The sequence below is a fragment of the Schistocerca nitens genome, chromosome 4, assembly GCF_023898315.1.
Source record: "Schistocerca nitens isolate TAMUIC-IGC-003100 chromosome 4, iqSchNite1.1, whole genome shotgun sequence".
Taxonomy (NCBI): domain Eukaryota; kingdom Metazoa; phylum Arthropoda; class Insecta; order Orthoptera; family Acrididae; genus Schistocerca; species Schistocerca nitens.
The window spans coordinates 535,292,382-535,309,536 of record NC_064617.1 but is presented as its reverse complement, the minus strand read 5'-3'; the positions used below and the strand labels follow the sequence as shown (position 1 = coordinate 535,309,536).

Here is a 17,155-nt window from a genome sequence, read left to right as displayed (position 1 = left end):
CCGTGCAGAGCAGGCCATTTAGAAAAGAAATTTATGTTTGGACTCCACAGCTGATGATGCACTTCCAGAAGACAGTCAGATTGTAGAACTATGACCTAAGAAAAATCTGAAGGTGTTTTTTTTCACAGTTTCTCCAAAGAGAGCCTTGTTGGCATTTAGAGGCACACATTCACAAATACTGTTATCTGTGGCACTATTTTAGCATTGAAGTAATCTCATTGCGACAAAGAGAAAATAAGAGTAAGTAATTAAAAAAAAGAATTCACATTAACATACACAAAAAATTTGTAACTTTCCTTGTTCCCTATTTATTTGTTTGATTGCAACACACACTTGAGTGAGTGAGTGAGTGTGTGTGTGTGTGTGTGTGTGTGTGTGTGTGTGTGTGTGTGTGTTTATTTCACATTTGAAGGAAACTTAAAAAAATCTATTTTTTTGTATTCATCCTATCTTTTCTGTTTGCATTTATCTTCTGCTTGACCAGTGTATGTATAATTATTGTTATTAGCAGGCGTTTCCATTAGCATATCTCTTGCATTTGGAATTTTCTACATAGTAATTATTTGTCAACTTCAACCTCACTTTTGCATTGAATATTTATATTTATGTTGTAGAAAGTATGTAATCACTGAAGTACCAATGATTCATGTAGGTAGGCTGATTCTCCTCATATTTTGTGGTTGTTGCATAATATATTTCTCTCCACAACAGATGCTCACACTGTAACTTAAGATATTTATGTTTCAGAATCTGCTGTATTAAGCAGCTGCAAGTTTGTGTATTTGAAAGTGTGATATTCAGAATTGAAAGAACTTGGGACTTTTACATAATGCTGTTACTTACTAATGACTATAGCTCATTGTTTGCTTCCAGGTTACTGGAAATGGCAGTCATGTGCTTGGTGATTTTAAGACCATTTGGACCAGGATTGCTACCATTACTAAATGGAAAAATGGAAGAATATGTTGACTGGCAGCCTATTGTTGATACTATTTTCAGCACACCAATGTTAGATGAAGATTCTCCAATTCCAAATTTGACATTTGGAGCTTTGATTACAATGATAAACATTTGCACACAGGCACTGTCAAAGGTATCCTGTGAAGTTGTCTTTTGTAGAAAACACACTTTTTTTTGCCTCAGTTTCAATGTATATTTTTTCTGAAACAAATTTAAGTTCAGCTTTAGTACAGGTATATTTTACTTTTTTTGTTCTGTCTTCTGTTGACCAGTGTTGCTTTTCTATTCATTTTTAATCTTTATTTCCTTGCATTAGTACTTGCTTGCCATTCCTGGAAAAGAAAATTACACACAGCATTGAAATGTATTGAGAATGCCTTATTAATCAGCTAATAAATTCATCCAGCAGGCTAGGAGAGTTTTTATGCTGGAAAGAGATAAGCAGTTGTTAGCATCCTACTAAGACAAGGACAGGATGTCATTAGGTTCCGGTGAGATGGAGTCATAGGAAGTGTGGGCAAAGTTTAAAACTAGTAGTAAGTCATGCTCTGGATGAGTATATGCTGTGTAACTGGATGAAGTGCAGAACAGACACACCATGCTTTAATAACAAAATTTGAAAAAATTCTGAGAAAACAAAGATTTCAAAAAGAATTTTCACTCTACAGTGGAGTGTGTGCCATTTTCAAACTTGCCAGATTAAAACTGAGACCTTTGCCCTTCGCGGACGAGTGCTCAGCGAACTGAGCTATCCGAGCATGACCCACCATCACTGCTTTACTTCTACCGGTGCTTAATTTATTTCCTTCCAAAACTCACGTAATTCCTCTTGCAACCTTGCAGGCCTTCACTTCTTTTTCCAGGAGTGCTAGTTCCTGAATGTTGCAGGAGGACTTCTGTGAGTATGGAAGGTAGGAGATGAAGTACTGGTGGAAGTAAAGCTGTGAGGCCAGGTACTGAGTCATGCTTGGGTAACTCAGTTGGTGGAGCAATTGCCCATTAAAGGCAACTTCCTAGGTTTGAGTTCCAGTCTGGCACACAGTTTTAATCTGCCAGGAAGTTTCAGAATACAGATTGAGTAAAGGACATTTTAACACCAAACTTGCTGTTTGTTTACTGGCTGACTAGTTTTGAGCTTTGCCCATTTTCACAAGCCATGTATTTGTATTTAAGATGTGGTTAGTGTGGACTGTAGTAGATGTCATCACATGTATAACATCTTCATAATCCAGCATGCTGTGATCCTAGCGACAGTGATATTTTATATGTAATGGAGAATTTGTTCTTATTGGATTACATTGTGTCTCATGCTGACTTATTTATTGTAGGTGTTATTGTAACTTTGACAGAAACTAGTCAACCAGTAAGTAAACAGCAACTTTGGTGTTAAATTTCTTTTCTTCGATATCTGAAAACTGCGAGACATGATATACTGAAAACATTTAAAATGGATATTGTTTCACTCTGATTAAAAAAAAAAATACAGAAATGTTGACATGCAAAAGTTACTAAAATTTGATGCATCTACAAAAAGATTGATGTGCAAAGCATTCACCTACTTCCCCCATCATACATTAGCAAAAGATCTTGTTGAGAATCATAGAAAATTCAGATCCTACATAAAATTGCTAAGCTAGTCAAAGGCATGTGTTCAGTCACTTCAAGATAAGTGTGGTGGCAGTAAAAGGCAGCAAAATGAAAGCTGAAGTTTTAAATTACGCACTCGAAGAAATCATTCAAGCAGGAGGATCATACAGACTTACGATAGTTTAACGTCCCAGAAATGCCACATGGATGACATAGAAATGAGTGTCTCTGGCTATGAAAAGACAGCTGAAAGGATTGAAAATAAACAAGTCCCCATGTCCAGATGAAATCCCAATTAGGTTTTGTAGAAAGTAGTCTTTGGCATTGACCCCTTAGTCATTGGCGTAGACCCCCTACTTAGCTTGCACTTATCAAGAATGTTGTGGCCAATAGAAAGTCTCAAGCAATTAGAAAGAAGTATATAAGAAACATTCCAAAAATATATCCAAAAACAAAGATGATGTGACTTACCAAACGAAAGCACTGGCAGGTCGATAGACACACAAACGTACACACAAAATTCAAGCTTTCGCAACAAACTGTTGCCTCATCAGGAAAGAGGGAAGGAGAGGGAAAGACAAAAGGATGTGGGTTTTACGGGAGAGGGTAAGGAGTCATTCCAATCCCGGGAGCGGAAAGACTTACCTTAGGGGGAAAAAAGGACGGGTATACACTCGTGCACGCACACACACACACACACACACACACACACACACACACACACACACACACACATCCATCCACACATATACAGACACAAGCAGAGATATTTAAAGACAAAGAGTTTGGGCAGAGATGTCAGTCGAGGCGGAAGTGAAGAGGCAAAGATGATGTTGAATGACAGGTGAGGTATGAGTGGCGGCAAATTGAAATTAGCGTAGATTGAGGCCTGGTGGGTAACGGGAAGAGAGGATATATTGAAGAGCAAGTTCCCATCTCCGGAGTTCGGATAGGTTGGTGTTGGTGGGAAGTATCCAGATAACCCGAACGGTGTAACACTGTGCCAAGATGTGGCTCTGCCTTTGATCGTGTACACCTTCCGGGTTACAGGACTGGAGTACGTGGTGGTGGGAGGGTGCATGGGGCAGGTTTTACATCGGGGGCAGTTACAAGGCTAGGAGCCAGAGGGTAGGGAAGGTGGTTTGGGGATTTCATAGGGATGAACTAAGAGGTTACACAGGTTAGGTGGACGGCGGAAAGACACTCTTGGTGGAGTGGGGAGGATTTCATGAAGGATGGATCCCATTTCAGTGCATATTCTAAATAATAATATAATAAATTTTCTTGAACAAGAAAATTTTTTTCCTTATATCAATGCAGGTTTAGAAAACATCTCTCGTGCAAACCACAACTTGCTCTTTTCTCACGTGATATCCTGGGACATGGCCTGAAGAGCAACAGGCAAATTCCCTATTCCTAGATTTCTGGAAAGCATTTGGCACAGTACCCTGCTGCATAGTGTTAACAATGATATGAGCATATGGAATAGTTTCTCAGATATGCGAGTGGCTCAAAGACTTTTGAAGTAATAGAACCCAGTTCATTATTTTGGAGTGTCGTATTTATCAGAGGCAAGGATGTCGTCAGTCGTGTCCCAGGGAAGTTTGATAGGACCAATCTTGTTCTCTGTATACATAAACAATCTTACAGATGGGGTGAGCAGCAGTCTGTGACTATTTGTTGATGATGCTGTAGTGTACTGGAAAGTGTCATCTTTAAGTGGCTCTAGGAGGACATATGAGGGTGGTTTGGTACGTCTGGTAAATAGCAAGAAAAGGTGTTTGTTTCATAAACAACTCATTGTACTTCTCTACGTAGTCTCTTTTGAGAGATATACAGTTGGTGTAGCGATATTCCAGCTTTTTCATCCCATTGGAGGAATAGGTTTTGTCAGACGCTGCAAAATACTCATTGACTGAGACTATCACTTTCTCATTTGATAAAAATTTCTTCCCAGCAAGACAAATTTTCAAGTTAGGGGCTAAGTCTGGGGAATAGGGTGGATGAGAAACTAATTCAAAGCCCAATTCATGCACTTTCGCCATTGTCAATGCTGATGTGTGGGGTGGTGAATTATCCTGGTGAAAGAGAATTTTTTTGCGTGCTAAGCTTGGCCTTTTATCAGCCAACGCAAGTTTCAAATAGTCCAATGAAGAAGCATAATAGGGTCCTGTTACGGTTCTGCCTTTTTCCAAGTTATCTATGAGAATTATTCCTCAGGAATCCCAAAAAACAGTGGCCTTCAACCTACGAGTTGACAAAATGTTCTTTCTGAAATTTAGACAGCATTGTCCATGGAGCACAGCGAGTTGATGCTATACTTCAGGTAAAACAACAGTCGAGATTGCAATTACATTTGTTTGTTATGACTGGTTTCAGCTTATGTTAAAGCCATTCTCATATTTTATGGGCTCCCTCTGGCTGGTGCTGGTAGCTCCTCGGTTTTTCATGATACCATGATCATACACTCAACCTTGAGTGTACGATGGTGGTATTATGTGCAAAACTGAGGAGCTGCCAGCACCATCCATAGGGGGCCAAAAAAAATCTGAGGATGGCTGTAACATAAGCTGAAACTGGTCATAATAAACAAATGTTATTGTGATCTCAGCTGTTGGTTTACACAAAATGGGCTTTGCCTTCTGTGGTGTGCTATCATCAGTCTTTGTCCATTGTTTTGATTGCTGTTTTAACCCTGGCGTGTAAAGATATTTCATCAACAGTCACAGATCAGCACAAAAATTTCTGTGAGTCTCAATGAAATATTGCTAAATATTGTTATGAAATGTCCTGCTGGATGCACTTTTGGTTGACTGTGAGCAGTCACGGAACCCATCTCACACTCAGTTTCTTCATAGCCAATTCTCCATGCAGTATATTATGCCCCTGCTTAGTTGAGATGCCTACAGTCTCAGCAATCTCACGAATTTTTATTTGGTTGTCTTGCTTTACCAAATAATGTATTTTGTTAATGGTTTCCTTTGTGGTGACCTCATTTGGACAGCCGGAGCATATTTCATCTTCAATGCTTGTGTGACCACATTTACATTCATTAATCCAAAAGAAAATGGTCTTCAGTAATGCTACAGAGTCCACATGAACTTCATCCAGTTCTGTTTTGATTTGAATGGCAGTCCAGCCCTTCAAATGAAAATGTTTAATAACAGCACAAAACTTGGTTTTCAGTCCCAGTCAACACACTGAACAATTCAGATGGCTGTGGGTAATGAACTGTACATTGTTGAAATTCTTTATAAGATTATTGGAACAATCCAGCATACCAACCATGAAGGTGCAACAAAAATGTTCCATTCTTTCATGGGAATTTGCCAGGCTTATCAAACCATCATCATAGGATGATTTGGACATAATTTCCATTTGGTATGATGAATGGCAGCTTGTACTACATGTGGGGAAAATGTAAATGAATGCAGATTTGTAAAGTTCAAATACAGTATTTATGGTGTGTTGCTTGGCCCAGTCACATCCATTAAACATCAAAGTTTAACATTACAAGGCAATGTAAAATGAAACTAGCAACTAATGGAAGATGAATAGTCAGCTTCTGCTTATTGGAAAACTTCTAGAATAGTGTAGCTCATCTGTAAAGGAGACTACATACAAAACTCTTTTATAACCCATTCTTGAGTACTACTTATATGTTTGGAATTCTCACCAGGTTGAGTTAAAGGTAGACATTGAAGTAACTCAGAGGTAGGCTGCTAGATTTGTTACCACCAAGTACGATCAGCACAAGAGTGTTATAGAAATTCTTCTTTAACTCAAATGAGTGGTTTTATTTTTGTGAAACACTGCTGAGAAAACTTAAAGAACTGTCATTTGTGGATGACTGAGATAACGTGCTGCCACCAAGACATAAGGACCTCAGAAACAAAGTAGAGAAATCGGGGATCTTCTGGAAGCATATAGGCGGTCATTTCTCCCTTGCTCCGTTTGTGAGTGCAACAAGAAAGGGAATGATAAGGAGTTGTACAAGGTACACTCTGTCATGAATCTTATGTTGGGTTATGGAGTATATATGTGGGTGTAGTTTGTGTGTATTGTCCTTTGGTGGGCATTTTCATGCTGTTTTAGTAATTAACATGGCATTCTGCTGAATTTGAAATTAAATGATATTTTGTATTATCTCATAGCAGTATGAGTAAATCAGTTGTGCCAAAGGAGGTCATATCTGTCATTTAACTGGGGTAGTGGGAAAGTCAGAATTGGGAGATTAGTCAGGCACAGGGACTCCACACCACCAAAACTATTCTCAGCAGTGTTCATATCTTTAAACTGGGAAAAGAAAATTTACAAAATACAGTTGCTCCATTTTATTTTAAATTCTTGAAGTAATATGGGCCATGTTTGGTACTACTACAATTTATGCTGTTAAGAGGATGAATTACTCGTGTTCTTTGGCAAAAGAAATTGTGTTGTATGAAGATTGAATTTCTAACTTTAAAGGCACTAGACTTGTGTGAAAGGAAATTGGAGAGTATGAGGAAGTATTTTGATTAGTAAAAGGGGGGGGGGGGGGCAATGGAGAAACGAGGAAGGGCAAAAATTTTTAGATTTTTGTAAAAGGAATGAGCTAGTAACACTAATTTAGAAGAGGGGAAGTAAAAGGGTTATACGAGGTGCATTCAAGTTCTAAGGCCTCTGATTTTTTTTCTCCGGACTGGAAAGAGATAGAAACATGTGCATTGTTTTAAAATGAGGCCGCGTTCATTGTCAATACGTCCCAGAGATGGCAGCACTGTACGGCAGATGGAATTTTACCGCCAGCAGCGAGAATGAGAACTGTTTTAAATACTTAAAATGGCGACGTTTTCCTTACTTGAACAGCATGCAATCATTCGTTTTCTGAATTTGCGTGGTGTGAAACCAATTGAAATTCATCGACAGTTGAAGGAGACATGTGGTGATGGAGTTATGGATGTGTCGAAAGTGCGTTCGTGGGTGCGACAGTTTAATGAAGGCAGAACATTGTGTGACAACAAACCGAAACAACCTCTGGGCCGGTCTGACGACATGATCGAGAAAGTGGAGAGAATTGTTTTGGGGGATTGCCGAATGACTGTTGAACAGATCACCTCCAGAGTTGGCATTTCTGTGGGTTCTGTGCACACAATCCTGCATGACGACCTGAAAATGCGAAAAGTGTCATCCAGGTGGGTGCCACGAATGCTGACGGACGACCACATGGCTGCCCGTGTGGCATGTTGCCAAGCAATGTTGACGCGCAACAACAGCATGAATGGGACTTTCTTTTCATCGGTTGTGACAATGGATGAGACGTGGATGCCATTTTTCAATCCAGAAACAAAGCGCCAGTCAGCTCAGTGGAAGCACACAGATTCACCGCCACCAAAAAAATTTCGGGTAACCGCCAGTGCTGAAAAAATGATGGTGTCCATGTTGTGGGACAGCGAGGGCGTAATCCTTACCCATTGCGTTCCAAAGAGCACTACGGTAACAGGTGCATCCTCCGAAAATGTTTTGAAGAACAAATTCCTTCCTGCACTGCAACAAAAACGTCTGGGAAGGGCTGTGCGTGTGCTGTTTAACCAAGACAACGCACCCGCACATCGAGCTAACGTTACGCAACAGTTTCTTTGTGATAACTTTGAAGTGATTCCTCATGCTCCCTACTCACCTGACCTGGCTCCTAGTGACTTTTGACTTTTTCCAACAATGAAAGACACTCTCCGTGGCCGCACATTCACCAGCCGTGCTGCTATTGCCTCAGCGATTTTCCAGTGGTCAAAACAGACTCCTAAAGAAGCCTTCGCCGCTGCCATGGAATCATGGCGTCAGCGTTGTGAAAAATGTGTACGTCTGCAGGGCGATTACGTCGAGAAGTAACGCCAGTTTCATTGATTTCGGGTGAGTAGTTAAATAGAAAAAAGATCGGAGGCCTTAGAACTTGAATGCACCTCGTATGGTTACAGCTAAGATTTGTTGAGTAAAAAAGTGTTGCACTACATTTTATATGACCAGGACACAAAGTGAACAGTCACAGAATCAATGTACTACCTTCTAAAGCCTTATATGGTGATCACTGTTTGTAACAGTGACAATCAGAGGGACTAAAGAGCAATAGGGGGAAGAAAGATGGGGAAGAAGATAAAACTGTGGAAGCTGAAAGAAGGGAAATGTAAAGAATAATTTCAGAAAATAATAAGGAGCAACGGTCGAGAGATGAAATGCAGTCAGAGGAGAAAATGGAGAAGATCAGGTATGGTGACGGTGGAAATAACACGTACAGAATAATCAGTGATGATAAAAGGTGAAAAGAAATATGCTGGTGGAATGTTACAGTAAGAGATGAAATTACAAAGAAAAATGAATGTCTGTATATTGTTTCACGAAAGAACAGGGGAAGCAAGGAAGGAATACATTGAGAAGAAGTAGGTGATGAAGAGAGTTGTAGCATGAGAGAGGAGGAAATCGGTGAAATAGTGGACAAATATGATGGAAGAGGGCACTGAAGGGAGTAGAAAGTCCTCTATTGAATGGTGAAGACTAGGAAGAGAGGCATGATGGAAAATGTTAGAATGATCAATAAGGAAGGGAAGGAAGATGTGAATGTACAGAAAAGCAAGGAGACATGGAAGGAATATTTTGAAATGTTACTAAACCACAATGGAAATGTGGAAGAGAAAAATCAGGAGCGAGGGGATGTAGAGGATTTTGAGAAGGACTTCACCTGAACATAAGTGGAGGAAGTGATAAAAACCATGAAAGTAGGAAAAGCACCCGGATTGGATGAAGTAAGTATGGCGATGGTGAGTGTAGTCGGCATTGTTAGAGTGCAGCAGCTCTTTCAGATCATGGGAACAGTACAGAGAGAAAGGAAGACATCAGATGACTGAAAGAATGAAAACATGGTGCCATAGTTGCAGGAAACTACATCAAAATTATAGAGGAGATTGTTAGCACAGCGACTATTGTTTTAGTTTCCATTGACACAACACCAGAGAAAAATGCACGAACAACAGTGCAGCCATCAAAAACCCTGCATACAGGAGTGGCACCACACTGTCTTTTCAAGTAAGTCCTCGTTATGGGCATACAATCATTATAGACATATCCATGTGTGGAGGCTCCTAGGAGAACAAACATTGTCAGATAGCTTTTGTCATAGTTATCCAGTCCCAGCATCTGATGTGATGGTATGAGATGCCATTGGGTATATAACTCGATCTCTTCTGGTTAGCATAGCTTGTAATTTGGACTGTAACCATTACATTTATGACATGTTAAGGCTGATGACTGTGCCCTATCTTTGAGGACTCCGTGATGTTACCTTTCAGTAGGGTAATGCAGGACCTCGTGTTGAGGACCACCTGTAGTCTTTGTTGTTCTGACCTACCTAAATACTGAGGCTATTGGACTGTTGCAAAGAGTCTGGCTTGCCACTACTTGCCAGACACTGTGATTGATGAACTCCAGTATTGAGCTGAAACAAGGAATGATGTATGTGTGTCTGTTATTCAAGCTTAGTTCAATTCTGTGCTCATCCAGATTAAAACTGTTGTTCTTGCTAGAGATGACATCTCATAGGAAGAGATCCCCAGTGTTGGGATTGACATTTTGAAGCCACCTGTATGGTGATGTAGGTTCAGGTCGCAGGTATCACACCCTGCAGCCGTTCACCCTGGTGGACCCTTCTTCGTGAGTGACTGACGTAAAGAAATTTTGGAATTTTGTGTGATCGTCTGTAGCTTTAAAAAATGATGTGTTATACAGATTGGTTCCGTAGCATAATGGTTATGGTACATATGTCACATGTAAAAGGTTGTGGGTTCAAATCTCATTGGGTGCTTTATTTTTAAATATTTATCCAAATTTCTTTGATCATTATTTTTATTCAATTCATCGGTTTAAATGTAATTTTTCTTATTTTTTTCACATAATTTTAATCACCATATTAACTTTTTCAGTTGCTCTCATTTTTTTCTTATCATTTTTTTTTTTTTTTTTTTTTTTTTTTTTTTTGCTTTTCACGGTCTATGTGCATATGAGTTTAATATTTTTATTTATCTATCATATCAGTTTAAACATTTGAAACTGCCTATCTACCAGTTAACAAACAAAAAATGAAATAATCTACTTATATTGACCGAGCAGTGGTGTCAAAATGTATGATTAAAATGATTGGCAGATGAATAGAAATACAAAATTACATTTAAGCCAGTTAATTGAATAATAATAATAATAATTATTATTATTATTATTATTATTATTATTATTTTCCGCCCTCCCCCTCAATTACTCACTAACAAAGGACACTAGGGTGAATGGCTGCAGGGTGTGATACCTGTTAGCTTAACCTACCTCATTGTATAAATAGTCTCAAAAAGTTTGTGCCACTGGTGGGGACTGCTCCTTGTCAGTGTACAAATTTTTGCATCCTGGATAACCTCAAATCAGCTACAAGTTTAATAATGTATTGTTCCTACAGTACCAGATATGGACAAAAAATAAAATTGTGTAATTTATTATTCTTCCTTATGTCACTATTTTAATGGCCAGATTTGTATTATTGTGCGACTCAGATTCACCTTTTAATATGTGTATTAAACTAATGAAAACACCCCCTCATTTCCGCATACTGTTTGCTCTTTTTAAATTTTCACATGAACTTATATATTCACTAATGTGCAAAGGATTCGGAAGCTTTTTTTGTATTGTAACACAAAAAAGACATAGGGTACTCTTGATGTGATGGTACTCTAGTATATTAAAAACATAAAAGAAAGCACTTCGTCTTCAGGCCACAAGTGCCCCATTGGGACCATCTGACCACCATGTCATCCTCATGTTGATAGGAGGAGCGTGTGGTCAGCACACTGCTCTCCCGGTCGTTATGATGGTTTTCTTTGACTGGTGCCACTACTATTCGGTCAAGTAGCTCCTCAATTGGCATCATGAGGCTGAGTGCACCTTGAAAAATGGCAACAGCACATGGCGACCCTGATGGTCACCCATCCAAGTGCTGGCCATGCGTCTGACTTCGGTGATCTGACAGGAACCAGTGTATCCACTGCGGCGACGCTGTTGCCACTCCAGTATATACCTTTAATTTATTGTAGGAAACTTCACAGCAACTAGATGATGTTACTCACTCCTCATAACTGGGTCATTGCTGAATGTTCTAGGGTAGTCGAACAGGACAGTCCACTCCAAGCACATCTGTGCGGTATAGCACAGTATCATCTGGTCTGAGTACAATGTGGGTGTCAACACTTAATAAACAAAAGTGCACTGTGCTATTGGAGTTATGCCTTGAACTTGTTATCACTCAGGGGCTCCTTCATTCAGCAGAGCTCCCACAGATTAAGAGAGAGATGTTCCACAGAAACTTGAGCATGGAAATGGTGAGTAATAATTTAAGAGAACTAATTTACATTTTTTCCCTGAGAACAGATGATTTTGAACTAGTTATATGCAATCATTTTTTTAAATGTAATTATTTTATCCTTTTTTTAAAATTGTTTACCTTTCACATAAGTAATTAAAAATGTGTTGCAAGTTTTCAGTAACAGAAGTAGGTTATTTGTTGGATAGAGAATATTCATGTTAGGGTTTTGTGTCAACAAAAATAATCAATTTTTGAAAATGTAATGTAATTGTATAGATAAAAAATCCACTCACCAAGCTGCAGAAGGAGTAAACTTACCAAAGAGTAAAGAAATGTGTAAGCTTTCAGAGCCAGTGGCTCCTCCTTCTGGCAGAAGGATTGATGAGAAAGAAAGAGGGATGAAGGAAAATGACTGGCAAGGTTTAGAAAATGGGGAGAGTTCAGAAAAGTTGTCCAGAACCCCAGTTCTGGAGAGCTTTACCCACCCTGTAGAACGCCATATCAGGGGAGACTTACCTGTGCGGTAAGTGTCCCCCGACCCGGGATTCAGGACGACTTTTCTGAACTTTCCCCATTTCCTAAACCTTGCCGGTCCATTCCTTCATCCCTGTACCTTCCTCTTCAACCGTTGCCAGAAGAAGGAGCCATTGACTCTGAAGTCTTACACATTTCTTTAACCTTTGTGCATGTTTTCTCCTGCCTGTTACAGTTTTTGTTATTTTAAATGGAAAAATTACGTCTAAGTGCTTATACTTTGCTGTCTTGGTTAAAATCAGTAATCTGATCATTTTATTCAATACCTGGCATATCACCTGTCACAGTACCATTTTATTTGGACTTCCAAGGGTTTCTTGTCATGTAAGACATGAAATAACAAATAGGGGCTGTAGAGGAGTATGTTTAATAATGAGTAAGAAAACAGGAATGCAGTTAAGTGTCTATGAACAATGTAGTGACTGGGTTATCACATTCAGGATTGATGCTAAGCCAACACCAACCACAGTAATACAAGTTTATAAGTCAACTAACTCTACATAAGATTGAAAGAATATTCTGATAATTCAGGGAGACATACATTTCATTTTGGTGGACTGCTGAAGTTCGATAGTAGGAAAAGGCAGAGAACAAAATATAGTAGAACATGGACTGAGAGAAAGGAATGAAAGGGAAAGCCACCCGTTGGAAGTTGCAGAGAAAACTTGCTACCATATGGTTACAGGAGCAGATTTGAACACTGACCATAATTTATTGGTTATGAAATGCTGATTAAAACTGAAGAAATTGCAGAAAGATAGGATATTAAGGAGATGGGGCCTGGTTAAACTGAAAGAACCAAAGAATGTTGGGTGTTCTATAGGAAGCATTTGGGGAGCAAATGACTCAAAAGAGCAAATAAATACAATAGAAGACGAACGGACAGGTTTGAGAGATGACATAGTTAAGAAATGGGATAGGCAGTGCAAACCAGCAATAGCTAGAGGAAAAATCCAAAGCTGTATAAGCATATATAATAACGGACAAGATAGATGCCTCCAATAGGAAGGCCAGAGAGAGAGAGAGGAGGAGGAGAGAATCGCCTGTAAGGAGCCTGAATGACAAGCAAACACTAAGCAAAACAGGAAAGCTTGAAGGCAATGTCATGGAAAAGGAAGTAGATGAAGATGACATCGGAGAAATGATACTGTGAGAAGAATCTGACAGTGCACAGTAAGACCTAAGTCGAAACAAGGCTCTTTGTCTTATAGAAATTCCATCAGAATTATTGACACTGGGCCTATGGCCTTTGATTTTACCTCTTCCCATTTCCTGTGCCCTTGTTTCCCATAAGCCCTATATAAAAATTATATGACAATATTTTAATTTGTCTGTTTAACCATTTGATAACATGAGATATATGTCATTGACATGTTTGATACCATTTCATGATGTGCAGAATGCGTATTACATAAGTTTTTTATTTCATAATGATTAATGAAACTCTTTGTGGATTAATTATCACATCTGAAGATGGCAATAAATTTCCAAAATGGATAATGTGAATTTGTATTAATTAGAGAATCCTGACATAATAAATTATCATGTAAACATTTATAAGGTTGCATGTTTCCATTTCATGGTATGCCAGTTCTTAAACCACAAAGAGATTTTGTAATATGTTTGAAGTTATTTGCTGTAAAATTGTTCAGTTTCCTTTCAAATATAAATCTTAGGTGTTTTGAGTCTCACTGAAGATTTGAAACATATTTTGTAAGAGAGTACTGGATGAGGGGTATAGAATTTTTTAGGGAATTGATTAATTTTATTTTTAAATAAAGGGAAGGAGGTGCTAGCAGAATTACCACAAGAGTAGCAGCTGTAGAGGATAAGCCCAGGAGTAGACTTTGGGACTTTTTTTTATCAAAACAACATGGCATTAATCAGCATTGTTGTCACAGGAGAATTTACCAGATATTGTGAATGGGCTAACATCTGAACATCGGTGTTCTACAGCTTTCTCAGCTACCAATGACTTCCGTGATTATCTCATATCAAAGGTACAAATTTTATGAAAATGCTTGAGGCCTTTCATGTGGAGAACTTTCTGTTACTGTACTGTCGGCTGGAAGACTCACCTTCATGTTAGACATTCTTCTAAGAAAAAGGTTAAGCTGTGACATCATCCCTGGTCTTTTTTGGGAACATAATGAGACAAAATGTATGGCTGCTGGTTATATGAAATATAATGGAAGCAACGGAAGAGAAAATGAACCATACGTTGAAGAGAGCAAGCTGCTCTCAAAGTGCTTTGCAATTTTATCTGTCTGAATGCGCAGTATATTGCCATATACATTGATCTTGTTAGCTATACACACTGTGATGTACCATCATGACTTGAAACAAACATACTTATTTCTGTGTAATGTATCACAGTTCCATGCACACCATTTTGGGAATTAAATTATTGGCAAATGGATTATCATCATTATTGTTTATGTGATACTATCAGTATTTCCAATAGTTATGCTATTAGTGATAGACTCAAAGCAAAAAAGTTCTGTTAACCTAGATTCTGTTCTTATTAATTAAATTCTTTCTACATTAAGAAAAAGTAATTGTTGTGTCTGTAATAAGGAAAATAATGAAATAAAAAATGAGTGTGTTTTTTTAGTTTATCATGGAGTTATGAAATGTGGTCACTGTATTCAGTTTATTTGTATCCTGATGATCAAGAATTTTAATTTCTTTTCTTCCATTTTTCAGACACTTTTTCTGGATTACACTAAACGATTTGCAAGGGAAACTTCTGTTAGTAAGTCTGACACTACAGGTAATGCGGAATCTGTTCCTAGAAGTCTTGCTCGAGGTTTTGATGTTGATCAAATTGCAGCAGCAATGGTTCCTCTGAAGCGTAGTCTTAGTGATCCAAATAGGACCTTACGTCGATCTTTAAATGCAGAGAGTCCAAAGACTAAAGAGGAGGAAAATGTGCAAAAGAACTTACCTCACAATTTTCCTGGCAGAAATATTGGATCACCATTAAAGCCACCAGGATCACCATCACCATTTCGCAGAGTTTTGACAGACACACCCTATTTTCGTCAAGATCGTGACCATGCACAATTGCCATCAGATGGAGATCGTACCTTTCTGCAGTGCAACGAACAACAGTCCACAAATGTTCCAGTTATGTCTACTCCAGGAAAGTCACTAAGCACTGAGTTACAAAAAATGTTTGAAAAGTTGATAAAACCACAGACTGCAAAAGTTATTAAGGAGTCTCAGTTGCCGACTCTCTATGAAGACATTTCTCCTACTCGTACAAGAACGCAGCTGATTAATTTTAAAGAATGTTCAAGTGAGAACTATTGTCAGTTGATGGCATATATTATTAACAGCATTTTTAGTTAAACTGTTGTGAAGCACATTTTTGTGAATATTGAAAACATAGGTGAGTGAATTTCTTGTCCATTTGTCCCAGTCTTCTGTGTGTGATGTGTTACTGACTGTCATTATTTGAAAGTGATACCAGTACTGAACTGAATTTGTACTGCTACACTCAAGAGAATGATAAATGTCTGCCTGTAATGTGATTTTATTGAAAACATTTTGTACAAAAAAACATTTTTTATAAAATAAAAAAGATTTGGTTTATCTATGGTAAACTGCACTAGCGATAGAAAAATGCAGTACTTCCAAACTTTATTCCTCTTTAATGGGAGTGATTTCTTTGCATGTGTCCTATGATCACTGTGCTCATTCCTGTAAGTGACAACAAAAATAATTTCTTATAATATATTTAGTTAACTTTGTTTATGTGAAGAAGATTTAGGAATTACAAAGGAACTACTATAAAATAATTGTACCTGAAGAGTTAATTTCAACAAGTTTACAGTTTATACCATTTCTGGAATAAAAGTTCCAAAGAAAAACATACAGTACACTCCAAAGGGTGTTATGCAAGTTAATGACATAAAAGTGATGATCTGTATTGGAATAGTTATTATTACAATGTGGGTTTTATGAACAGTTTGAAATGTACCCAGTCACCCATCTTTACCACAGTACTGTTTGAAAGTATTAGCAGTAAGCTGCAAGAAAAATGTAATGGAACTTCATCCATACCACAACTCTAGTGAACACAATGTGCTACTAAAAAGTTCATCATACTCTCACATTATATGACACAGCATATGTTTGATTGTCATGATTTCTAGTTGTAGAATGAAATTTTCACTCTGTAGTGGAGTGTGCACTGATATGAATCTTTGTGACAGATTAAAGCTGTGTGCCGGACCAAGACTCGAAATCAGGACATTTGCCATTCATGAGCAAGTGCTCTGCTGACTGAGCTACCCAGTCATCACTCACAACTCGTCGTCACAGTTTTACTTCTGCCTGTACCTTGCCTGTGAAAGGCAAAGTTTCCTAGTTCAAGTCTTGGTCTGGCACACAGTTTTAACTTGCCTGGAAGTTTTGTGATTTCGGTTGTTTTATGTATTGTATGTTTATTTTTTTTAAGATAGCACATGTGGATGCAGCATGAAGAAGAATAGTCTTACAACTTTACACAGCCCAACTAGCATATTATAGACTGTTTAAAATTAGTTGTGACTTTTGACAGATCAGTACAGAGTACGGGAGGGAAGTGTAGTTGCCAGCATATGCTGGGCATGTCAGCAGGTGACAATAATGCCAGGCCTACTCAATGCAGAACCTGTCAAACCCACTTAACTGTATGAACAGCAAGCCGTGTGAGCC

The 17,155-nt window shown here is 38.4% G+C and overlaps 1 protein-coding gene across 1 annotated transcript in view; it reads left to right on the top strand.

Annotated features, from left to right (window-relative positions):
- Nucleotides 1–16,059, top strand: part of LOC126251312 (nucleoporin Nup188) — a 255,349-nt gene extending 239,290 nt beyond the window's left edge. The window contains exons 23-25 of the mRNA XM_049951637.1: nt 874–1,093; nt 11,715–11,933; nt 15,158–16,059. Of these exons, the coding sequence (XP_049807594.1) occupies nt 874–1,093; nt 11,715–11,933; nt 15,158–15,805 (1,087 nt within the window). The 3' untranslated portion in view covers nt 15,806–16,059. The remainder of the gene's footprint in view (nt 1–873; nt 1,094–11,714; nt 11,934–15,157) is intronic.
- The last annotated feature ends 1,096 nt before the right edge of the window (nt 16,060–17,155 follow it).